The sequence below is a fragment of the Haliotis rubra genome, unplaced genomic scaffold (genome assembly GCF_003918875.1).
Source record: "Haliotis rubra isolate DU_JTF1 unplaced genomic scaffold, ASM391887v1 Scf34, whole genome shotgun sequence".
NCBI lineage: Eukaryota > Metazoa > Mollusca > Gastropoda > Lepetellida > Haliotidae > Haliotis > Haliotis rubra.
The window spans coordinates 1661867-1689730 of NW_025767013.1; the positions used below are offsets into that span (position 1 = coordinate 1661867).

Here is a 27864-nt window from a genome sequence, read left to right on the forward strand (position 1 = left end):
ATAAGACTCCGAGATTGTATTGCGTTCTTATCATGAAAAAAGTTAAAAAACAGTCAGTCAAGTGTGCTTTTATCAGGAGACAAGCCAATCTTTCAGTACACAGAGGTGCTTTGTAGAATCAAAGCTGACATAGAAGTTGACATCGGTTGGAACAACTGTGTTATAGGGATGTAGACTGGGCGATGTGGGATAACATATGTGTGAGCATTGAAGGTCAGGCATCTTGGGTCGCACGATCAGGTCTTAAAGGTGTACAGACATTTCTCACTCAAACTTGTTTTCTTTCCAAACATGGAGGTGTGGTCTACAGGGATCAGTGGGTAGCCTAGTGTTAAAGTGTTCGCTCGTCACACCGAAGGCCCGGGTTTGATTCCCCACTTTGATACAATGTGTGAAGCCCCATTTGTGGTGTGCCCTGCCATGATATTGCTGGAATATTGCTAAAAGTGGCGTAAAACCATACTGAGTTAGCCAGTCTACAGACTGAAACATATTTCACTGGGAATCCTTTTAACTATTCAACTGTTTTAGTCAAGCCGTATGTTCAAGCCATAAGCAGCGTAAAACTAAACTCGCTTGCTCACTCACTCACTCACTCACATTAAGATTTCCCGATTGTTTCTGTAAACAAGAGACCAGATGTCATTTAATCTACAACTCAAGTGAACATTCTTTGTACCTGGGAAAGGGGAGATAACTCTTAATGAAACTCATCTAAAAAACTACCATTCTACCATTCATATGACCACCCATTCTGCCTGCTATATATATGGAATATCATACTATGCAAATATGTGTAAATTTGTAGTCAAGACATTCTGATGGTATCGAGACTGCATACAAGCATCTAAGAAATAGCTATATGAGAGTGTAAACAAAAGCTTGTCTGAAAAAACTATGTTCTGTTGAGGAAGTTGCAAGCAAAAAATTGTTTGAGAAAAACATCAGCAATTTCTTCAATGGATAACAAAGAACAGGTGATGAAGATTCCTATATCCATAGCAATAAGAAGGGTTGGATTTCACGTAGAGTGTCACCAAATACAACAAGCCTGCTTCTACTTAAAATTACTCACAAGACCAACATGTCAGTCAACATGCCCAACACAGAGGCGGTCATGTTTGAGGCTGTTTATATTTGTTCTCTTTCTGTTTGCTTTCAAATTTTATACCTACAACATGGAAAGAGGGTCATCAGTGGATTTTTAGTTTCAAATTTTCGCCAATAAAAATTAGTGGCAGACTTTCAGTGCTCTCTCTCTCTCTCTCTCTCTCTCTCTCTCTCTCTCTCTCTCTCTCTCTTGCTCTCTGAGTGTCACTATCTCTGAGTCCATCCTCTCTCTCTCTCTCTCTCTCTCTCTCTTGCTCTCTGAGTGTCACTATCTCTGAGTCTCCTCTCTCTCTCTCTCTGTGTCTCTCTTGCTCTCTGAGTGTCACTATCTCTGAGTCTCCTCTCTCTCTCTCTCTCTCTCTCTCTGAGTGTCACTATCTGAGTCTATCCTCTCTCTCTCTGTGTCTCTCTTGCTCTCTGAGCGTCACTATCTCTGAGTCTCCTCTTTCTCTCTCTTTCTCTCTCTCTCTCTCTGTCTCTCTGAGTGTCACTATCTCTGAGTCTATCCTCTCTCTCTCTCTGTCTCTTGCTCTCTGAGTGTCACTATCTCTGAGTCTATCCTCTCTCTCTCTGTCTCTCTTGCTCTCTGAGTCACTATATCTGAGTCTCCTCTCTCTCTCTCTCTCTGTGTTTCTCTTGCTCTCTGAGTGTCACTATCTCTCTCCTCTCTCTCTCTCTCTCTCTCTCTCTTGCTCTCTGAGTGTCACTATCTCTGAGTCTCCTCTCTCTCTCTCTCTCTCTGTCTTGCTCTCTGAGTGTCACTATCTCTGAGTCTCCTCTCTCTCTCTCTCTCTCTCTCTCTCTCTGTTTCTCTTGCTCTCTGAGTGTCACTATCTCTGAGTCTATCTCTCTGTTTCTCTGTCTCTCTCTGTATCTCTCTCACTCTCTGTGGTCATTTTGCAAGTAAGGAAGGACGGGGTGGTAAAATGTCACAATAGGATCTGTTACAAATGACAAGATATTGTTAAGTTTTATATTAAAACTTCATGGAATCAAAGGGAGCTTAGAATCAACTAAAGACAGATGCTTTTTCCAAAATTCTTTCTGAAAAATACTATAGCAGTTTCACACACAACACTTTGAAGATCTTTGAAATATGATCTATGTACAACACTGTCAGAAACTTCAAACGGTATTACACTTTAATCTGTTTTGTCGAAAATAAATTTCTGATATAATGATCTGGTATCATCTGACATGCATCATTTCCTTGAATTGATTCACCATCAGTATTTTGCGTTTGACAAAACTTTTCTGAAATATGAAAGAAACATATTGACATTTTGAGACTTTGAGACTTTACAAATGATTCATCCAAACATCCAAACATACTTTTGCAAATAGACAGTTAATTTTGTTTTACATATTTACTGTCATTTGGTACTAGGCGTCATACATAATAGAATAGATGAATATTGTATCTGTTGCTGTGTATATGCAGAGCATGACCATATTGTACATTTCTTAAGGACCTGATTAATAATTTAGGCCCCAAAATAGGCAAGCATGGTAATCTCTTCTCCAGGTATAGATTCACACTTATGTTAATTTGAAAAGGAAAAACCATGCCCAAAGGGGTTCCATGGATTGACTATTTAATTGATTTTAAAACTGATGTCATACTGGTATGTATTGAGATATATTCCATTTCTTTTAGAACAACATGACATTTATAACGCCAGAGTGTAAGGAATAAATTCCCTTCAATATGAATATAAAGATAAGTACCTGATGTCAAGTTGAATACTGTGCTAATGAATTTGTTTGACAAAAGTTTCTTCTTTCCTTCAGAGCCTTTTCAGGAGGTCCAAAGTACCTTGGAAATTGAGTTTGGGAAATTTGATATTAGCCATATACAAGAAGATAACAGGCTATTAGACATCTTGGAACTTCTTGCTTGTTCATCTCGGGGGTTTTATGTTTGTCATTTTAAGGTAATTATGTCACAAATGGCATAGGCAAAAGTGGATGGCTGAACGATGTGGAACTGGCACTCAGGACAAGATGTGTACTGATTGACTCATTTCTGTCTCCCCAAGGAGCTTCTAGGAATTCTTGTCATGGGTTTACATTATAGAATTTTCATAATCAATAAGTATTAAAATAGGGATACAAGATTTATGGGTTGTGGAGTCTATCAAGAAGAAAAGTGGATTGTGGCATTGGCTCCCTGAAGTATTATGTTGACAGCATCGCCAGGCATCCTAGGTACATTATGAACACAAGCTTGTCAGACAAGTAGTCGTTTGGAAGTTTCTCTTCTGTCTGACCTATACCTGACATGCATTGCTGATGTGTTTTCTTATCAAAGGGACGTCATATCACCAAACTAAAGACTGACATCTGCGCAGTTACAGTCTCATAATGTCATTCATTGATATCATTTACTGTACATTCAGACATGAACAAAGAAATATTCAGTGTCATTGTTTTAAATGATTCCATGTGAAAAATGAGTGTATTTTATGCAATGAATATTGGACTCCATATTTGTAATTTGGGATGGTGCTCCAGGAACAATTATGTTTTTTGTCCAGAAGTGTGGCATGTTGACTGGCATGTGTGATGCTTGATGTTCCTTGGTTCCATTGCCGATGCCTTGCTTGTCTGATTACTGATGTTATTGACATCCTTGGTCAAGGTGACATTAATCACGCGTCTGCTGATCAGTGTTGTGGTTGGGTCCCAATATGACAGACGGTATATTGGTGCCTGTCATGTTGCTCATGATGCCTGTACTACATATTGGCAATGCAGGCATGTGTTCGCCCTGTGTGGAGAGGCAGAGGTATTTATTGAAAAGGATGAGGTTGGGGAACAGAAAGCATCTGAAAGATCATGTGAGTCAGCTCACAGAACATCTAGATCCTCATGTTGGGTTGTTCATGATTTTGTTTAATTGATTGAGTGAGTGAGTTTTGTTTTGCTGCTTTTAGCAATATTCCAACAATATCATGGTGGGGGACACAAGAAATGGGCTTCACACATTGTTCCCTTGTGGGGAATTGAACCCAGATCTTTGACATGATAAGCGAATACTTTAACCACTAGGCTACCCCACTGCCCCAGCAAGGTGTAGGTAATGAATTGTAATGATAACCGTATGTTATAGGGTCATATGGAGATTACATGCAAACATAAAAGGTCAGGTGGTACTACTTTCTTGCCCTCACAATGTCTTATAATCAATGGGCAAATCCATCAGGGATTTGGGGAAATTTCTGGGATAATTGTTGTCATTATCAAAATAATGAGAATAAGTGATTAAAATGGAAGTAGTGGAGTCATTTTGCATTGCAGTGTGGAGATAGAAAATGCAAAGTTATTCAGAGAGGAGATAAGCTGGATTAGTGTCCAAATCTGTGTTTGTAAACCTCTGTACCTTTGCTTCTTTTTACCCATTTGAAACATTTGGTTTATGTCGCAAATATGTCCAAATTGTTCTTGCTGAATGGATAACTGACTGCTTTTATCACTATGACTGCCAAACAGCAAGTATCATATCATAGACAAGAGTAGCTTCCCTTTGATAAAGGGGAATTACTCTTGTGGGTGGCACTATGGAAGCCAAAACGTGTGGGCATTTTGCCAATATGTAGTTATAGCACTGTCTAAAGAAATAGTGAGTGAGTGAGTTTAGTTTTATGCCACATCCAGCAATATTCCAACTATGGTGGCAGTCTGTAGATAATCGAGTCTGGACCAGACAATCCAATGATCAACAGCATGAGCATTGATCTACGCAATTGGGAAACGATGACATGTGGTCTACCAAGTCAGCCAGTCTGACCACCGGTTCCGTTAGTCACCTCTTACGACAAGCATGGGTTACTGAAGGTCAATTCTAACCTGGAGTCTGGAGAAATAGGTTTTGTTTTCAACTATATCACTGTGTTGTCACTGTCCCTGTGATTAATCACAGACATATAATATTATATTTCTGACAGAGGTTACTCCATTGTTTCTGGTACGTGTGTCCTTTGTTGTTTTCAAAACCATAACTGTATCAGCTGTAATGTTGAATGCATAAATATAGTAAGAAACAGCTTGTTTCTAGATGAATACATGTACAGTAGCTGTGAAATAGGGAATATAGTTCATTTCATAATGTTATAGGAAACAGGTGTCATGGATGTTTTGCTTGTGATAAACAGCTCATTTCTGTGTTGAATGTGAAGATAGGTTTTATTATCTTGTAGGTGAATTAATGTTATAGGAAACAGGTGTTCAGGCTGTCATGGTTGACACATGTCAGCTGGAATTTTTTTGAAGGAGGAATATATTCAGTGAAAAACAGGACCACATTGCATCAGATATTCTTTGTCCAAAGACCTCAATAAAAATTGTTGACATCCATATCTAACAGAAATATAAATTTTTAAATGAAATTTCAGTCCATTATGAAATAGAATTTTGGTAGGTGGGTAGTATTTGGTGAATATAGGCCTTTGCTAGAAGCACATGATTGGAAATATTTATTGGAAAGAGTCTGCAAAAATGTTAGTAAATAGAATACTGTTATTCCTTGTTGTTGCAAATTAAGAAACATTGTATTGAAATGAAATTGCAGATGTATTCAAATGAAATTAATCTAAAGTCCTTGCATATATTCCAAAGACCTTGAAAAGTGCTGCTGTCACCCAGTATTGAGAGAATAAGGGGCTAGAAATTAACATCATCTGCCTTGTGTATAAAATTCAATTAGATAGGGTGTTCCAGTTTTGTGATAAATGACTTACTCGATGACAACACAAGTCAGAATTATCATCAGAAATTCTCCCAGGAATCTAGATATAAGCACACACAATGCCAAGGAAATGACATCCCTAGGCTATGTTCAGCCTGATTAATCTGCTGGCTCTGTATGTTCCTGACAGGGGTGATAGCCTAGCCACCATTTCATACTTGCACTGCTCAATCCTGAGAGCTGAATCCCTTGTCATTCATCCCCAGTACATTCTTTCACCACTCAGGTCGACCTGAATTGCTGATCCAAACATCTAGAACCTCGGCGTTTCCTTATGTTTGGTGCATGGTAATTGTGTTTTCGTCAGCATCACTGCTAATATCAGAGCACTGAGTCCAGTTTCATAAAAAACTCAAGTCATAAAAGGGAGTTAAGTTCATATCTTTTTTTTTCAGACACAATTACGGTATAGAAACCCTAAGTTTAGGACACATTTGTAATGAAACAAAAACAGGGTGGGGTAGCCTTGTGGTTAATGTGTTGACTCATTAAAGAACATGTGGGTTTGATTCCCCACATGGGTTCAATATGTGAATTTCATTATTGCTATCCTGCTATTACATCTGAGATTGAGGTAAATCCACACTCACTGTAATATTTTTACCACCAAACTGTCTTGGCAGATGTAAAAGATCTACCCTTGTTTCTGAAAATGGAGGCTAAAGGTGGCATCACTACCATAAGAACAATACATGGAGCTTTTACAGGCTTGAAGTGATACCACACCTTAGCTTCTGACACTCACTCACTCACTCACTCACTCACTCACTCACTCACTCACTCACTCACTCACTCACTCACTCACTCACTCACTCACTCACTCACTCACTCGCTCACTCACCACCACAAGGTTGTGCACACTTGTCACCTTCCACATTAAGCTGACCCAATGTTAACTAGTAGGTCCAACTTATCTCCTTTTAAAAAACCCATTTCCAACTCATGTGTCTATATGACAATTACCAGTTGTTATACAAATGTCCTAAATGGTTCACTGGAATTAAGTCAGTTATTGCTGCAACATGTACAGTTGGGTAAAGTTTGAAATTAGCTCTGAAGCCAGTTCCTAGCCTCTACAGCTTTTTGCATTGCCTGTGCATGTCTAATGCAAATAAAACACCTCCTCATCGATGTGCCCAATCATTCCTCCCTTCCCTAAATATTTCATACTCTGTCCGTCAATAAAATTCTTTTCAACAACCAAATCATAATGAAAGCCTATTTTCGGAACCCCTCAACATTGTCTATACCTGCGCGTCTCTTCCAACAAATGCTTCAATACATTCTCCTTGCGGTCTTCATCCTCGTCATCAGTGTGACCATACAGGTCTATTTTCTAGTCCTCAGTAACCAGTAGCAAGTAGCAGCATGGACTATCAGAAATTAACGCCCGGATATTGACATATGTCCAGGTATTACCACTGACAGTGATTGGTGGTGGGTGAGGGAAAGGGCAACTGTTTGGCCAGCGACCAAGGCTCTGCTAATTACACATGGTTCATCATGAGGAGATATTGATTATGATGAAGATGAAGTTTTCAGTCCTTTGCCCTGTGGACCAATGTTCTGATGCACATGGCATGTACTTCCTCGTCATAGACATGCTTCTTAAAAGTACCAACATTCATGGATTTGATTTGTAATTGAAATGGGTTGCTTCACCCCATTAAGAGTGCAGGGCAGAGTGGCACAAACATTTTATGAGCAATTTGAATAACTTGAGAGTAATGAGAGGTGCCATTTGTGTGGTTTGTGTATTCAATCCGTAAAAGGCAGGTGATTATTGAAAGGAATAATTTATTGATGTTCATCAAAAATATTCCTGTATTTAATGTTGTCTTTCTTTTTTGTATGACAACATAGGTCCTTCTGAAATGGATGTCCATTTGTGTGTTTTGTTATTAGTGAGTGAGTGAGTGAGTTTGGTTTTACGCCGCTTTTAGCAATATTCCAGCAATATCACGGCAGGGGACACCAGAAATGGGCTTAACACGTTGTACCCATGTGGCATGACGAGCGAACGCCTTAACCACTAGGCTACCCCACCGCCCCTTGTTATTAGTTGGTTTGACAACTCCGCACGCAAGAATATTCCAGCTATTTGGTGGTGGTGGTCTGTAAATAATCGAGTCTGGACCAGACTATCCACTGATCAACAGCTTGAGCATCTATCTATCCAACTGGGATGAGACGTCATGTGTCAACCAACTCAGCAAGCCTGACCACCTGATCCAGTTAGTTGCCTTTTATGAGAAGCATGGGTTGCTGAAAACCAATCTTAACCTGGATCTTCATGGGTCCCATTTGTTTGTACAAGATGGTGATTTTAGGGTATCTTAGAATTAAATGAGTCTGGATGATATTTCAAGAATTTTTATGTGCCTTATTGTAGCAGAGAGTCTTGGCACAGATTGGTTTGCCTGCATCTGTTCTTGTCACCCTCTGAATCCAGTGGCAGTGGAGAAGCGCAGTGGTTTAACCGTTCGATCATCACACTGAAGACCCGGGTTCGATTTCCCACATGGGTACAATGTGTGAAGGTCATTTGTCTGATCCCCACAGTGCTATTGCTGGAATACTGCTAAAAGCAGCATAAAACCATACTCACTCATTTACTCCAGCTCTTTTCATCTCCCGCTGCCATATAGCTGGAACATTGCTGAGTGCGGCATAAAACTAAACTCACTCACTCACTCTTCTCATCTCATCCTGACCTCTCTTCTCCTCTCTGATTATTCCCAGTACTAATATCTCCTACTTTCTCTCATGCCAACTCTTTCCCTAAATCCTGGGTTTCAAGATGAAAGTCTGTACACCAAATTGTAATCTTACACTGTTGTTCCACCCATTTCATCCCAACAACAAATCAAGGTATGTTTCACTAATATCAGAAGATTCTAATGCTTAGTGTCTCAGAGAATGTATGCATGATTATTGAAACTGCAATCCAAATTAATCCAAAACAGGTGAACAGGGCGGTAGGATTATCTAACAGTGATATCTGTGATTAGATTCTTGCTGTGTTTATTGTACAGCTGTTCGGACAGTACAGACACAAGAGTAAATGTAATGGTATGTCATTTAGAGGAAAGATACAAGCTGAAATTGAATAGTCTGCTTGTCAATCACAGCCCTGTGATGGATTTCACTGCCATTGACATGGTGTTTTACATCAGACTTATCTATCAATATTCAGCTCCTGGCAATAGCAGAATGTGCCCTTACAATTAAATTGCTAATTTCTTAAGTCAAAGGCAGATTTGGATAAGGTTTGTGGTTTGGGGAATTTACCTTATTGAGAGATGGCATCTATGAAAGACAGCCATGACATTTTGGAATTATTTCGCATTGTTAGGTGTACTGCATTCACGTTTGGGTTTAATAAAATCTATACCAGTCTTGGGAACTGAATTTAACCTTTTACTGTTTGGATTTCAAGTGCACAATGTGGAAGTGTTTATGTTCGAAATGTTAAAAAACAACAAGTGAAAGGCAAGAAACATCAAAAGAAAGTGCACAGCAGCTGAAAGGTTTTTGGCTCACCATGTAACACAATATCTGTGTATACTCCTCAAAGTTTGTAAAGGATTACCATTTTGAAAGGTCATATGAATTAGTGAGTGCATCTTTTGAAACAGCCAAAGACAATATTAGGGGGGAAAACATGTTTAGCAAACAAATCTCAGCTGTCATTTGCCTGGTACCCCTTTTCAGGCTCCCAATAAGTGTCTGTGTGTTTCAACCTGTATGATTTTTTTGTACAATTTCAAAATTTCGGACCCGTGAAGATCCGGGCTACAACTGGTCTTCAGTAACCCATGCTTGTCGTAAGAGGTGACTAACAGGATCGGGTGGTCAGGCTCGCTGACTTGGTTGACACACGCCATCGTATAGAATTGCATAGATCGATGCTGATGCTGTTGATCACTGGATTGTCTGGTCCAGACTTGATTAATTACAGACTGCCACCATATACCTGGAATATTGCTGATTGCAGCGTAAAACTATCTCACTCACACTCAAAATTTCATCTGTACGAACTTTTAAGTATTGTGTGTTTTGTTTTGTCTGTCTTTCAATGTGGAAGCCCTAAAAAGATTCCTGCTCATTTAGAAAATGAGTTAAATAATATCCTCAGCAACAAGTAGAAAATACTGGAAATTTATATCTGTTTGTTTAGGTTGCTGAATATTTAATATTTAGGTATAGGTGAGCTACAACACATCTGGTCACCATTTGTCTTTGTTCTTCTGGAGCAATTGTATTAAATGTTTAATAAGATTAAATAACTGTGAAAAAGTGTCAAAGATATACTCAGGGTGTCATGGAGAATGCCACTGCCATGGTTTACATGACAAAAGAAACTGTTAATAGTTTCCTTTGATGTGACTTTTCTTGAACTCTGAGACTAGAAAGCAGGCATTCAGTGAAAATCCTACAATTCATACGACATATGGTTCTGACCACCCATGTATCTATCTTGCAGCTAACCATCCCCTGGGGAAACATTGTATTGTTTGTCCTCAATGGTCAAGAGAGAGTGGAAATGTCATGTTTTGTTTTGTAGGGTTGTGGTCAGTGTAAACATGACCACACACTGACCACTTGAGAATGCAGTCTTGACATCTTGACACTTCTGTGCCGCTTGTGAGTTGCTGTCAAGTTCAATGAATTCAGTCATATGAACCTTTATAAGAGCCTGGAAATGTCCATGGCATTTATGTTCATGACACTGTTTATGATAGTGTTTACAATGTCTGCAAAATATAAAGCTTGTTAATACACAGCTGAGCAATATTTATATTTGGAATATTTTTGAAGGGTTGTCAAAAGAATACACAGATGTTTCAACATGAATGTTGGTTTTGTAGAAATTGATCCATTATAATTAAAAATGACTGATACCTTTGATAAACACATTGATCCTTTCATCTGTGATGCTTTTCATAGCATCTTTTTGTCTCATTGTAAATCATAAAGCTTTGGTTGGGCAAAATATATACATATTCACATCTTTACATTTTATGATCCTGACAATATAAGCCAGGGAACCCTTTTCATGATGATAATATAAATCGTAAATGACAGAGAAAAACTCTGATGAAACAGATTCCCTTGGGCATTAACGGCAAAACAAGATCCTGAAAATCCTACGAGATATCACTACACTGAAACTGCAGTACAATGCTTTGCTAACAATTTTGACCATCACAATTAAATGACGCTTAAGAGGCGAAAATTTATTGATGTCAACTTCTATATTTAGAGGAACATTTCAGAGTATATTCTTACTTCTTCATCAGGCGGAATACTAAGATACATTTCACTGATATAGGAGTAAGAATATACTCTCTGAAACACTGTTCCTCAGATAACGAAGTTGACATTATTCATTATTTTCGCCTCTATGTATATGTCTTCTAAATTCCGTTCAAAGACTTAAAATGACATCTCTAATTTCTCTGCCACTAAAGTTGGTTAGGATTACTTTTTACACTCAAAACACTGTTTATTCTGTTACTGTTTACAATGGGCACAATGCGTGAAGCCCATTTCTGGTGTCCCCTGCCGTGATGTTGCTGGAATATTGCTAAAAGCGGCATAAAACCAAACTCAGTCAGTACTGTTTACAAACTGAACAAACTTTAGGAATGATTTGGGATGCCAAACAAAATCTCACCAGTCTTTTAATAGCCAATAGGTCAACATGAGTTGATTAGAGATTAAAGCTGTTGTTTGCTACTGGTAATATATTTGACAGCAAGAGACAATCAGGTGAGATTATCTATTTATTTGTTTTCTGAAAGATGAAAAATCATAGTGATGTTTTTAGCACAAGTGAATTACATTGAAACCATCATCACTGTTAGATTTATTGAGATCCTCTCCATCATGTAAAACAGTTTTGCCATTAGGCAGTCAATAATCCTTAAATTTACTGTCACTGAAAATGTAAAATTTCTTGTTTTCCATACATAACTCTGGCATAATGAATGTTTTGGAAAGAAAGCTGGATTTATGTTGTGCTGTTATTTAGAAAGATGGATATTTATTAGAAGATAATCTTCATGTTTTAGCCATTTGCTGAATGCCTCTCTCCTCTAAGCTCAGCAAATGCCATAACTTTGTTAATTCCTTTTGAAAACTAAATACAGTGGCAATAAATTTGTTATGAAACAGGAAAAGAAACATGATTTTTCTTACACATACATGTCATGCTATCATGTCAACTTAAAAACAAATTTCTAGTTAAAAATTCTGGAACCTCTGTAGCTTCCAGGCAAGGGAGTTAATTGGTAATAAAAGTCCTGTTTTCACCTTTGTCAAACTAGGCTGGAATTCCATGACTTGGTTGTAGCCCTACAAGTGGATATTATGAGTTATGTCCCCTCTATGCCATTGAAAATCCATTGATTTGTTAATCCAGCCTCGGTCAGCAGGGGAGGAACCCAGGAGGACCATAACATTCAGTTAAGTCCCTTGCTTAGGGTAGATGAAGCAATTCATGACGTAATTTTGGAACCACTAGAAAAATAGTTTGATGAAAGTGGTACCTTTACATAAGCTGCCCCCTTTCTACAGTCTCCGTGGTGTAGTGGTTAGAGCGTCCGCCCGGAGAGCAGAAGGTCGCGGGTTCAATCCCCGACCGCGTCATACCAAAAGACGTTAAAATATGGTACTTGTTGGTCCCTGCCTGGCGCTCGGCATCAATGGGTACAACAAGAACTGGTTGGCTCGGAGTCAGTATAATGTGTCTGAGTGGGGTATTCATGCTTCACTGCGGTGTCTGGGCTAGTACAAGCAGCCGCACATACCCATACACACGCATGCACGTCGTCTTATGAGCGAAATATTCTCAAGCCAACGATAAACCCATTTTCACCTCACCTCACCTTTCTACAGTATGCTTTTTCGCATCATCAAAATATGTTATGCTTGTTGTGAGAATTTACATGGGATTACTTTAGTTATAACTATGATTGCATCTTACATGTACCATATTCTGAATGTGTGGAACATTGTTCATAGCATCAATCATTGGATTGTTTTGTTAATTTTTTTTTTTAACAGGCCACCATCAATCATAAAGAAAGGTCATCAGCTACCCATGTTTGTTGTTTGAGACAACCATCAGAATGAGGTGGTCGGCATCAGTGACCAGATGGAACCATGTCTTTGTATCAGTATTGCATATTGGGCGATGGGGTAGCCCAGTGGTCAAAGCGTTTGCTTGTTATGCTGAAGACTGGGCTTCAATTCCCAACATGGGTACAATGTTCTGGTGTCCCAAGCCTGGATATTGCTGGAATATTGCTAAAGCAGCATTTTCCGTGCTCACTGGTAGGGTGTAACGATGCATCAAACTATCGATGGATTGCAGTTGTTGAGCCTCCGATAGCAATTAATCGATGGTAGAAACAAAAAAATGTATGTTTGACTATCGATAGTTTTAGTAATTGACTTCCATTGATAAATGAACAGATTGGTTCACTTTGATTTAGAGTTATCCACCCCTGTTACCTGTTCAAGTTTTTTTGTTAGTTATTAAAAGAGACTGAAACTACTTCCTTCGTTTGGGAAATGACTTCAAATGAGACAATTCAAGGAGAGAAAAAAAACTATTGCAATAGTTGGTCGCAATAGTATGTTGCAATAGACTATCACTATCGCAATAGTTGTTTCCCCCGCAATAGTCACCCCTACTCACTGGAGTGCATGGTCCTGAGCTTGAAATATTGAGTAGTGTGGCGTCATACAACTAACAAACTGCCATCAGTTGACCATTTTGTTGCTTTGTTTAAAATTGGACAGAAAACAAACTGCACAAATATTTGCCTAGTACAGTATTCCTACAGGGCAGGATTGCTTCCCAGGACAAGTTGTAGCTTTGAGGCCCTGAATCCCGTGAGGATTGTCTCCGGTAAAGAATGGGTATAGCTTTCATCCTCCTTTTCTCTTTAAGTATTCAGTGATGTTCTAAGTCAGGTTTTAATTTCAATCAATTCATTGTGAAAAATCTTTATATGACATTTGAATGACGTAATGGCAGAATTAAGTTACATTTTGCACATCAGGAATTTTTCTTACCACTCGTTTCCAGAATGTCGAGGCCATGAGAACATACTCTGTAAATCCAGGGGAGAAAAATACATATAAAAGCAGCATATTCACAGAGGATTAGAACAGTATTTTAGAGAACAGATTGAGAGATATTAAGCCTTTGAATGGCATTTAGATTGAGAGATGGTAGAGGCTGAGCTTGAGACTTGATGACCTTGTTTATGTCTTGTAGAAAAACATCATGCTGAGATACGTCTGATTCTCTAAAAATAAGCGAAGTCGAGTACACAAGCTTTCATCAACATATGTCAGTCACTTATCAGATATTGTCGCAGAAAAAAGTGAAAAAGTGTTATCTGCTGACTTTCAGATGAGACCATAAAATACAAGCATTGCAATCCACTGTGCAGAGTTGTGTCCCTTTAAACATGTGATTGCGTGTTTGAATCTCCATTTTCCCTGATCATGCTTGTCGGTTTCCCAAAAATGGTAAATGCTGGAGATGTACATTACCTGGTGCTCTCTCTTACAGTAAGCTGAGAGCTGTGGTAGAAATGGAATAGTGATCAAAGCTGCATTACATCCAGTAAACTCACTCACTCACTCACTCACTCACTCACTCACTCACTCACTAATGGTCATAATCTATTTCTGACTCTTTTACTTCCGATAATTACCTCTGATCCTGTGGTTTCACTGACTCTCTAGTTTGTGCATTGCTTCAGCAGGTCAAGAACAGGTATTGTTGGTTGTTGAAATAATCAGCATAACTTATAAGGGGCCTGTTTCAGAAGAAAGCATGCAGTTCATTTCAGTTCACCTTGTTCCAAAGTGGAATGAATTAATCTGGAAAAGCTGAAGTTAAGGTATCTTAAAAATGAACTGTTATTGTGTTGAATTGTTGAAGTCTGAATGTGAGTCCTGTGTTACTGAACATCACCTCACCATCAGCATGGGTTTACCGGTATCTCTTCTCAAGTGATTTTTAATTGTTTCAACCTGATCCGTTACCTTCAAATATGGATCTATGGACCTTTAATACTCAACATCATCATGAATTGATACTTGTTTTGAGATCTCAAATCTTGTTTAATTCTTTTCAACATGATCCATCCTCAGATATTTTGTTCCCTTCATTCTCTCAACCAATCTGTTAAAGCTTCAATGAAACTATGTATGAAATACTGATGCTCTTGACATTCTGTTTCACATATCCTTGGATGAAGAAATAGAAGATGGGAAAGGGGAGATTCATAGGTGGCTTAAACCTTAAGCATTATACCTGGGCTCGTGCTGTTCACTTAACCAGAACAGTCAAGCCGAAATACGTATTTCGCAGCTACATGGTAAATGGGATAAAACAGAGTGGCTCGTTTCACTTTCCGCCAATGATAAGGACTAATGTTTGAATTTTTCATGACTTTTCTGGAGGTTCGTTAATGAATCTGGGCCGTGATTCCCAATAGACCGTTTTCCTGGCCGAATCAGAATTGTTCATCATCACCAGCATTGACTGGATGCATTAATTGAGGGTTCTTTTGTTACGCGTCAATATGTATTCTGATGTACACATTGCTCAGGGGAGGCACATCTGCAATTAATTTGTCAGTGCTAAAATTTCTACTTGATATACAAATCTCATGCTTTGGATTCAAACAAATTCAGCATGGTTATTATGCATCACTCTACTGTAAATAAAACTGTGAGCTTCATTCTGGGACAAATTATCGATGAATTAGACATGAAATTTTCAATTTGTGTTTCTATTCTTTGCTCAAGAATATGCTCAATTTGATTTCTCATTATGTGAGTTATGTCTATTTTGAAACTCAAAGTAGATTATTTGCTTCGATAATGATGCCGCATTTTGTAGTGCTGTTTGTCAGTGACGAAAATCATCTTCCTTGAATGGAGGATTTCACAGTGCACATCGTCCCCTGTACAGATATTTCAAGTATGAAATATTTATTTACTTTCTAACTTTTGTCATGCGTATAGTACATGATTTATATGTAGTCCATAGCAATGTTTTATGAAGCATCAAAGGAAAGGACTTTCCTATAAATCATCTTTATAATGATGATAAAGTTCATAGTGACTGGTACACTCGTCCGATTTGTTACTTTTAATAACAATGAATAGGTATGTAGTCTCCCAGTTCAGTCTGGGCTATGAGTCACAAAGAGAAATGTCCTTTATGAATTTATTTTTTTCAAATACAGTCATATGTCTCACCAGTGTGCATGTGGAATGGGATTATATTTCCATCTTAGTTTGAACACTCGTCATTTCTTGAAAGTCTTTCAGACTGATTTTGAAAATGTGTTTCATGTTTTGGGTTTATACAGAGGATAATATTACTATAGATTGAAACATGATCGTCTATGTACAGTCAAGCCTCATCAAGAACTCCCATCATGTTGAATATAGCCATATCGTGAACCTATTCTCCCGTCTTAATCACCTCGCTAAATAGATAAGGTTGTCATAATAGTGTGTTTTGGGCTGTATTAGGAAAACACATTGCATTTTATCTGCTCTTGCAAGCAAAAAATAGTGTTTATTCCTAATTAATGATATTTACCATCCTAAAACGTACCCATATGATAATTTGTTATCACAACAGGTTTTTATGCTCTACATTATTCATTTTTAATGTATAAATTGTCCTCATGGCGATATGGCTGAGTGAGTTTGAGTGAGTGAGTGAGTTTAGTTTTACGCTGCACTCAGCAATATTCCAACCATCTGGCAGCGGTCTGTAAATAATCGAGTCTGGACCAGACAATCCAGTGATCAACAGCATGAGCATCGATCTGCGCTATTGGGAACCGATGACATATGTCAACCAAGTCAGCGAGCCTGACCACCCGATCCCGTTAGTCGCTTCTTACGACAAGCATAGTTGCCTTTTGTCGCAAGCATGGGTTGCTGAAGACCTATTCTACCCCGGATCTTCACGGGTCCAATATGGCTGAAATATTGCAAATTTGATATTAAAATTAACTCACTCACCTACTCTTTTTAATATAATGTCATTTTTAAATTCTGTTATTGAAATACCAGTTCTTATCTAACATCAACATTGGCCAAACATTGTAAGTTTCTGTGGACGTTGCTCATTAATATATATTACTTCATATGGTCATTGATTTGTCTATTGGACTGTGACGTAAGTCAATATAGATGCAACTGACAAGACTGTGGCATAACTACATACAGGCAAAATAATCATTGCCGAAATATGTTGTTTCTACTTTCTACTTTCTTGCTACTTGTTTTTCATTCAAATCCATCGATCTGCGTGTTTGAATAACAGGCCTTTATCAAAGGGAAGCTACTTTAACCCAAGTCAAGGAGACATCACGTCTGCCTGGCCTGTCATTATGTTAGTGCAGAGTGAGATGTACACACAGCAACAGGATTAAACAAGGTAACAAATGAGACATATTTTGGTGAAAAAAATCTCTTTTAAATAAGGAACAAGGCCCAAAGTTACAGAGCTCTGTAAGCATTATTGAGTAAGTGATCCTCTTTGGCCTGTGTCACCAGTAGATTGTTTCATATTATATATCGCCAAATTGCTCAAACTGCCCGAGAAGGGTTCAAGATAGACACTCATTTTCAGTATCTAACTGTATTGTTTTCATGATGATAGTAATGATCATCATAGTTTTTCCATATTCCCAATTTTTAATTCTGTCAAGGTCCATGCCATGTTTTTGTGGAACATGGAAAGTGGTCCCTATTCGACCTTTCATGTTTGGATTCCTATCCATATATACATATAACCCCAGGAGTGGTGGGGTAGCCTAATGGTTAAAGTGTCCGCTCATCACGCTGAAGACCCAGGTTCGATTTCTCCCATGGGTACAATGTGTGAAGCCCATTTCTGGTGTTCCCCACCATGATATTGCTGGAATATTGCTAACAGCGTCGTAAAACCATACTCACTCACTACATATAACCCCAACACATATGGTTTTATCTGTTGGCTTTATTCTGCTGAGAAACCTGCCAATCAAGATAAAAAGACCTTATACTCTCACGAACGTTGGACTCAGTTCACACTTTGGCACTTCCTGGTTACTTTAAGAAGTGATAATCAAAGTCGGATCAAGGAATTTAAGCCTTGTGACTCTACTCTCATTATAAAAGTTTGAATTGACAGAGAGGAGCACTCCATTATTTCTTCAAGTAGACAGTTTAAATAGTGATAGTCGCAATGCCTAGTAATGTACATGTATGCTGTATGTATATTGTTAAAATTGTTATTAATCATTGCCGAGGAAATACATTTCCATTTGTAATTGTACACATATGTTGTTAGCTTTGTGTCTATGTAATCATGCTGCTATGCATCTATAATGCTGTCTTAATTGGTTTGGACTTTCTTGCCTCATCACAAAACCTCAGATATCTCTCGGTCCTGCTCAAGGAAAAAGGATTTTCCTCAAAATGTATTTTGTGAATATGTGGAACAATATAATTATTGAATTCATTTATCTTTGTTATCATTTAATGTTTAAATCGTAGTTTGTGATTATTTTATAATTTCATCAGTAGCTGATATGAGTGAGTGAAAGTGGCTTTACACCGCATCAGCAATTTTGCAGCTATTGGCAACTGGTATCGGATATTAATAGACTATAAGAACATTTCATTAGCATATTTGTTCTAGCAGAATTGACTAAATTGTTCGTTGGAATGGCATATAATTGTAGTTGTCATTAACAGCAATCTCTGACTTCAGAGTTGAAATAATAACAGCCATTGATCCCAAGCCTGTGATCCAGTGTCAGAGCTTTTTTAACTGCCTGTTGTAATAAGAATCAAATATAGTTTCAATGAACAAGATATTGACATTTTGTCTTCAACACATGTCACTGCATACAGTTGGTAAAGATTTTCTGTTCAATTTGACAAATATCTATTGATTTTCCAGTTGCAAAAACATGGTCATTGTGTCAAATAGTCCTCTTTGCTATGATGAGCTTTAACAATTGTTTATCTTCAGTGTGACTGAATTTTCTATGAAGAATATCATGCAGTTTCTCTTTGTTGTCAACATGATCAGCAAATGTTTATTTGATCGATGGAATTGACAAGTGTTACAGCATAATGATATCCATGAGATATGCCCCTATATGTTACAACCAACTACAAATCATTTGTTGATGCCAGCCATGTAATGCAGCCACACTTGTTTACCCTGGTTCCAGTGGAGAAGTGACAAGGGTATTCCTGTTAAAGCCACAGGCATTGTTGAGCATATATTCTTATGAATAGAAATGCCTCCAGTAGCATGGGTATCCCTCTCAGTCACAGTAAGCTGACCCTTAGCTGACCAGTCATTGTTCTGTTCCCTTGATGCCGACCGCCAGTCAGGGCAACAACATATAACAGTGATTTATGCATTGTGGTATGATATGGCAGAGATACCAACCATTCTGATTTGGGCAGAGTTACTCCGATTTTCAAACACATAATATGCTCTCCGATTTCTCTTTAAAAAACTCTGATTTCTTTAGAAAAAAATTCTGAATTTATTTTTATGGTATACAATTTCGTAAGTCACTGGTGATTTATTTGAGTAAACACTGGTAAAAGTATTCAGAAGCTTAGCATGTGATCCTTTTGGTGTGGATTGTCTATATTGTATGTTATTGACGATGAACTTTCACAAAGTGTTTTTGAATGCATGTCATAGTCCGTATGAAAGTAAAACAAAATGGCAGAGCCGACCATGCGCTCAACAACTCACACCTTTGGTGCTCAGGCCTGGATTTCCTTAGATTCAGGGTTGGCTTCTCTGATATGGATCAAACCATCACCATTCCACTCTCTGGGCAGTTGCTCTATCCACACCTTGGATCCAGTAGAGAGAGTGAGTATGGTTTTACGCCGCATTTTGGCAATATTCCAGCAATATCACGGCGGGGGACACCAGAAATGTGCTTCACACATTGTACCCATGTGGGGAATCGAACCCGGGTCTTCGGGGTGATGAGTCGAACGCTTTAACAACTAGGCTACCCCACCGCCCGGATCCAGTAGAGAAGATGTAAAGTACATGCAGTTGAGTGAGTGAGTTTTGTGCTGTTTTTAGCAATATTCCAGCAATATCACGGCAGGGGACACCAGAAATGGGCCTCCGACATTGTACCCATGTGGGGAATCAAACTTGGGCTTCAGCATGACAAGTGAACGCTTTAACCATTAGGCTACCTCACCGCCTCTACATGCAGTGGATGTTGATACACATAATATTGATCATTCGTATTGTAACTCAATCACCCACATTTACATGCACAGAAAGACAAAATATAACTTTCACTGACATGTTTATTGGAGAGTGGTCTTAGCTGTGTAATACATTTGATGTTCAAACAACTTCATGATCAGACATTGATTGAAAAGTCATCATTTAGACATTGTAGTGATTCAGCCAAGTGTATGTAATTTTCTCTTCAGATAATGGCACAAATTAGCGGTTTTATTGACAATCTTAAGTACATCTTTACCATCTATACAATTTATTCTCAGAAGCTGTCATCAGTGAAATTTAAGATTTGAACTAAGCCACTTCAGGAGGAAAAATAAATGGAGGAGGACGTAAATGTCTATCCGTAATGAATCGTAACAAATTTATCAATTATTGTATTGGCCAGTATGTCTGGTCTGTGTGGTGAGATGACTAGATGATTTAATTGGCTATTAAGTAAACACTTCCATCATCCTTTTAAGATGTTGACTTCAGTTCTGAACAAATTACTTGTTGAAGTCATGAATGCTGATATCTGAAGATATAGTCGATACTCAAGTGGTAAATATTTCACATTCCTATAAATTTCATTTCCCAGCAGTTATTGAATATCTGACGTTCAAATATCTATGATTGATTTTGCATTCCTTTTCGGCAAATATATTCAAAAAAGGAACTATTTAGTGCCTTAACTCTGTTGACATTACAGTACGTGCTGCGGAAATGCCAGTTTCAGGTTAAATAGCTGTCGTCTTCGCCAACAACTTGTCGTAGTCAGTGCTTTTAACAAGTCCAGATTAGAGAAGTGGACATAAAAGATGCTTTAAAATGTTCGCATACAGGGACATTCAATTTCTCCACCTTTGATGTTGTGAGCCAGTATCAATCACATTTTGGGACACCATCAGGAATTGGTGAACCATGGAAAGCATATTTCTTGAAGGATCTAGTTAGTACTGTCTTACAATTGGGTTGTATTGATGAATTATTTTGGAATAATTTTCAGTTTTTCAGAGTTTGATTCCTGAATCATTTCCTTTTGAAAATTGCATAATCATTTTTGTATAAAAACGATAAAGCTTACGGTTCAAGAACAAGCATTCATTTGACTCAAATAGAAATGTGTGATTTCAGAATTTGGTGCTAATGCCTACTCAGTGAAAAGGAAAGCTTGGATTTTTATAATTTTTATCCAAGTTTACTTTTGCTGAGGAATAAGGATATAATTGAGTGAGCACCCAAACAGTTGATGAAATATTCATCATCGATATCACTTGTATCACCAAGGCCATCTTACAAGAGACACTTTCATTTGCTGGTCATATCTGTTGTTACTTAAGGAATACGCCCTATTGCAAACAAAGATCCTTTTGCCATGCATATCTGCCCATCAAAGATATGTTGTTGAATAGTATCAAGGCTAATTTACATCACATATGCAGTAGAGCACAGTACAATTAAAATCAAATCAAGAAAGAAATAGTTTTAAAAAGCATTTCTCATAAATAAATTTTAGGGCCTCGTTCTGATTGTCCACATGGGTAGGTATAGTTGGTTGTAATCTTGTGTCTCATTTCAAGATATGGAAAGGATAAAACCAAAAGCAATATAAAACCTAACTTCTTTGCCCATCATGAAAGAAATTTTTTTGGGGGGCTTTGTAAGTTTGGAATGGCTGTTAATCAGCTGCAATCTGTATCCACCCTCCTGCTCTCATGCTCACAAATTACCTCAAGCATGTAGGTGAACTAACATCCCTTTCTAAGTGCCATCACTGTGAAGAATTAAAACCTTTGTTGTCTGCAACTCAATACTTTTACAATAACTACATGTGCTGAAGCCACCAGTTTCATTTCAAAGATGCATGAACTCGAAAACAAAGTTTCCAAGAAACATTACTGATTCCTCCTCTTTTTATTTTGTTCAAGATTTAATCTTGTTAAAATGTTATCAAACACCAATTCAGCTATTTTCTTACAAGATTTACACTTAAGAAATTGGGGCATAGTTTGTGTTAATAGATTTTCTTTTAATCAGTTGTCATTGTGCTAGTTTCAGCACCTGTAATCAAGCAGCTCATGAATGTTAGATTAGTGGGCGGATGGACCTGATTGTAGTACAACTAATTACATTCATCTACAGTTCTGAACTGATCACCATCTTCAGCAATTACAACGCTTGCTGTACCTTACAGAAATTTCAGAGGCTTCAATACTTCTACTCTACTGGGCAAGGCAATCAGACATCCGGATTGGTGTCAAAGATACCATTATTACCACAAAAATATGACTGGAATACTCTTTGAAATTGCAAATCAGATCAAGATTGAATTATGTCCCTTCCACAGTCATATTGCATTTACATTATTAACGAAGACAAAAATATTCAATTCTGTTCAAATTCTGGCATTTCTTGCACTTAAAAAAATGCCAAAGAGGAATACATTCCATATAAAAAGACAAATCTGTAAAACTGACCAGATGTTCCTGCAGACATTTTTAAATCTATTCCTTAAAAGAGTGAAAGTTTATGGCCACTTTTTTTTTCAGGCCAATATTGAAGAAACTTTTGCGTTATATGCATCATGGCTTTGATTCAGGTTTTCTGTTATACATACATCTCTCAGTCAAAACTACATCCTGCGTAGACCCTGACCTAAACACACCTCAGAAATCTGTTCAGATTCTATTAACAAAGGACATTTTCCTGTAATTGAGATATATTCGTGTTTTATAAGCATTATGTATACTCATATGGCATTGTCCCACAATGTAGTACTTACTTTTGACCAGATTGGTAATTTGTAATTCTGTACAACTCTCTTTAGACGGTCTAGACAATGAAATGGCTATTCAAATACCCTCCTGTGATTTCCATAATCTCATTTTCTGTGCAAGACAGTGCAAATTTTTGTCTTTGATGATGGAGTGGAAACTCCCTTTGGACACAAGTATTATTGCAATGATTTTGTTCACTTGGAAGGGAATGTGCATCTTGGTCAGCCAGTAATGCATATGTTCATTGAAGTTGCCCAGTGGATAAATGCATATACTGTTCAAAAAGACTTCATTATTCATAGTCTGGTTTCTAAGACATTCTGGCAGGTTGTTATATTGTCCAAATGTATCATTTTTAAGGTATCAGTTTCATAGTCATGAAATGGCTGAAAAAATGCCTAAGTGACTTTCAATGTTAACTCATGGTTGGATGGATGGATGGATGATGGGTGGGCGGGTCCATAGATGGATGGATGGATGGGCGGATGCATGGATGGGCGGATGCATGGATGGGGGGATGGATGGGTGGGCGGATGCATGGATGGGTGGATGGATGGACATAGGTACTGAGTTTGCACAAATTGTATCTGTGTAGGGAAGTGAGCTGGCAGGTGTGCTGCATGATTGAGAAGTCTGTGCTTTATTTAACCTCAAAGCTACAAGCCCTCAAATCCTCCTGCTGCCACTGAAATATATATAGGGGCCAGAATGTGTTCGGCTTCAATTAGGATCATCAAAGTGGTCACTTCATGCGGTACAGATAATGCCCTGGTCATCTTTACAGCCTATTCTGAAGTTGTTGAGTTCCTTGCTTCATTACAAGTTGTTATTTTGAAGAGTTCATTTATTTCACCAATCCTTGTACAGTGAACATTTAGTTGTCAGACTTCTTGCTTCAGAATTCAGACTATTCTTTTTGTAATTTCAGGGTAATTTCACAATTGTTTCCAAATGATGGTTGTTTCAGCTACTGTCATGATTATTTTTGAGTTGCTTCAGAATAATCCCAAGGTTGTTTCGAACTGATATCAGGGTTATGTTATTTCAGTGTTATTTAAGGATATCCTACCTCAAAGCAGGGAGACTTCCAAGATAGTCCCAGAATAATTATTTATATTCTTCTTTCCATTATACATAGAGAACAAATGGGCAATTGTACAGCAATTATTTAACAATACTAAGGGTTAGGCAACTATTCCAGATGTGTCAGTCTGATATTGAATCAGCCATGTATTGATGATTTCATTCACCCAACTCTTTACGTCCATAATCGTCCTGCACATTGGAATCAGCTTCTTTAACATGTTGCACTAAAGTGCTCATTCCCTTCATCCTCATTCAGCAGAGGAATCCTTTCATTGCTGTGCAGATAAGAGATGTTGTTAGGAAAGTGGCATGTCCGTAATTGAATGAATAATTCATCAGGAAAGTATTATCTCAGACTTATTTCCTGTTGTGATGTCAGTGATAAGACATGACCTGAGACCTGCTCCTGTTTGTGTGGAGAGGGTCAAAAGCTCCTATCAAAATGTGTTTTTGCATGTTGCCGTCTAATTTGTCTGCCATTTGTATCTTGTAAGAAAACAAAACAGCCTTGAAGTAAGATTTCAAATATAATTCATTTGTGTAACCAATACGTTTGAAAACATAAATGTTGAGACAAGATTGATGCTGATTTCACATTGTTCATTACTTCTTTCTGGAAAGGTCAGGAAATAGCTTGGTAATGAAATTAAGTTTCCCTCATATTCCTATCCTCATTCATCAAAGCAGCACACATGAAGTCAAAGCAGTCTGCAAAGAAATGAAAAAAAATGTGATTAAGGAAGATTGTGGCAAATAATTCATATTGTAGGACTTAAATTGCTACTTGACATAATACATCATACCTTGTTTTCAAATTATTTTGAATTAAAAATGCTACTACTGTCATTATGTGTATCTTACTTGAAATAAATGAAGATTGTTTGGTAATGTGTTGTCATGACGATTTATCAAACTGGTATATTACGTCTGTGTCCTTTTCTTAGCATTTCTTTGGAAACATTACTTTCTACCAATACTTAAACTATGCTAGTTGAGATCTGGCTTTCAATCCTTTAAATTGTCTGTTCTTTCCACCAAAATGTCCATCATCCTCTTTGATGCAGGAAGCACAAAGTGATGGTATCTAGGCTAGAACCTTTGCAACTGGTTCAGAACATGTTACTTTTGTTACCATGGGAATCAAATGACAGAAATTTCAAAGTAATTCATCATTTTCCAATTCAGAAACTATCAGATGAAAAGGTCCAAATAGCAAAATTTGAAAAAAGATCTTGAATTTGAAAATGATGAACCAATTTCTCTTTGAAACTGAGTGACACTGAGGGCTTGGTGAGATGATGGAGGTTACCTGTGAAGACATCTTTTGTGGAATCTTTTTCATCATAAGTCATCTATTTTGAATGCTGTAGTAAATGTCACCACTCAAAATGAACTTGTCCATGGTGTATTGTATAGGTGAGCTACTGTGCCTCAGGTTACCTTTAAATTGGCCTATTGCAAATGATATATTTTTTAGCTGTATATTACGAAATATAAATTGATATGTTTCAGATAACTATTTCCATCCTTGTGATCATTCATTGAATGTACTATTACCATTTTTCAGGTAGCTTGGCGGCGACTTAACTCTGACCAGTTTCTGACAATTGGCAAGATTACATGGATCAAGCAAGTCAATATGATGGTGGAGCATGAAAGTCAGCCAGGGGACATAACTACATGGGACTTGTTGATAAAAAATGTCAAGGCCAACGATTCAGGGATTTACGAGTGCCAGATCACATCTACACGGGAATATGCATATCACATACAGTTGAATGTCGTTGGTAAGTTCATGCTGGGGCTCAGTGTCATTACATATCATTTTGTCCCTTGAAGAATATATATATCTTTGTTGGTAGATATGTTTTGTGTGTTTGATATGAATGGCAATCTTTTCATAACCATCAAACCATTATGGTACTTGTCAGATTATAGCACATTGACCATTAAGCTCAGTGGGGTGTGAAAATAGCAATTACCCACATTGATTTGGCCATAGTCACAATTTGCTGAATGATCAAAGCTTATATTGTTCTGAAACCTTGCTGATATGACATGATCAGTGCTGCTATACTGCTGAAACCTTGCTGATGTGACATGATCAGTGCTGCTATACTGCTGAAACCTTGCTGATATGACATGATCAGTGACATGATCAGTGCTGCTATACTGCTGAAACCTTGCTGATATGACATGATCAGTGCTGCTATACTGCTGAAACCTTGCTGATATGACATGATCAGTGCTGCTATACTGCTGAAACCTTGCTGATGTGACATGATCAGTGCTGCTATACTGCTGAAACCTTGCTGATATGCCATGATTAGTGATGCTATACTGCTGAAACCTTGCTGTTGTGACATGATCAGTGATGCTTTACTGCTGAAACCTTGCTGATGTGACATGATCAGTGGTGCTATACTGCTGAAACCTTGCTGATATGACATGATCAGTGACATGATCAGTGCTGCTATACTGCTGAAACCTTGCTGATATGACATGATCAGTGCTGCTATACTGCTGAAACCTTGCTGATGTGACATGATCAGTGCTGCTATACTGCTGAAACCTTGCTGATATGCCATGATTAGTGATGCTATACTGCTGAAACCTTGCTGATGTGACATGATCAGTGATGCTTTACTGCTGAAACCTTGCTGATGTGACATAATCAGTGATGCTATACTGCTGAAACCCTGCTGATATGACATGATCAGTGATGCTGTACTGCTGAAACCTTGCTGATATGACATGATCAGTGATGCTGTACTGCTGAAACCTTGCTGATATGACATGATCAGTGATGCTATACTGCTGAAACCTTGCTGATGTGACAAGATCAGTGATGCTTTACTGCTGAAACCTTGCTGATGTGACATGATCAGTAATGCTATACTGCTGAAACCTTGCTGATGTGACATGATCAGTAATACTTTTTGCTGAAACATTGCTGATGTGTCAAGCACTAAACATTGCACAATCAGCTATGACCACTTAGTTACACACGCTGTATGACGATGCATATATGTGATCGCAGTACGTTCAGATGTTAGAGATAACCTTTTGCACTAGTTTTGTTTTGCAACTTGTTAAATTGATATAAACAACAATTTCAGCATCTTTTGTCCATTTTGCCATCTTTGCTTGTCATTTTGGTGAGCAAGTTAATGATGCAGAAATGATTTTCGGTGAATACAACTTATGGGCCATTACCCTTGTCTTTTTGTGTTCCTGTTCACTGGTTCATTTCTCAATGCTGATTCAGGAATAGCTGGAAAAAAACTGGAAAAATATTAATATTCAATTTAATATGAACTTAAAGGCTTCATGCATATTCATGTCACATCTTCGCCCCGATCATGTTTCAGTGTTTGTCAGCAACATATCCCGGGTCATGAATTTCCTTAAAGTCGTAAACATCTAAAAACTGCATGAGGTCATGAGACCATCGCCATATAGCTGGAGTATTGCTGAGTGCGATGTTAAACAACAAAACAACCATAAATGATAGATTAACATTCGTTATGATAGTACATGTGTTGCAAAAGTAAAATTGATTGTAACAGTACATGTCAACTGACATAACAATGTAACAATGTTGTTGAATCTAACCACTTCCAGACAATTACCAGTATACCATTATGTATGTGTGAACTCATTAGCCCAGTAAACTCCCTGATGCTTCACAAAGCTGCGCGAGGAATTAGCCAGGTGTTGGGGTCACTTTGAAAGCTTGGAGTGTAATTTATATCACCCGGTATTAGCAGAGTTCCTGGCTACTATCAAGACTGTCTTTAGTGTAAGAGGCCAGGCTT

The 27864-nt window shown here is 37.9% G+C and overlaps 1 protein-coding gene across 4 annotated transcripts in view; it reads left to right on the forward strand.

Moving 5' to 3' along the window:
- Nucleotides 1-27864, forward strand: part of LOC124284587 (zwei Ig domain protein zig-8-like) — a 226855-nt gene that overhangs the window by 170430 nt on the left and 28561 nt on the right. For all 4 annotated transcript variants that reach the window (XM_046720689.1, XM_046720688.1, XM_046720691.1 and 1 more), the window contains exon 5: nt 25614-25833. In XM_046720689.1, coding sequence (XP_046576645.1) covers nt 25614-25833 — 220 coding nt within the window. The remainder of the gene's footprint in view (nt 1-25613; nt 25834-27864) is intronic.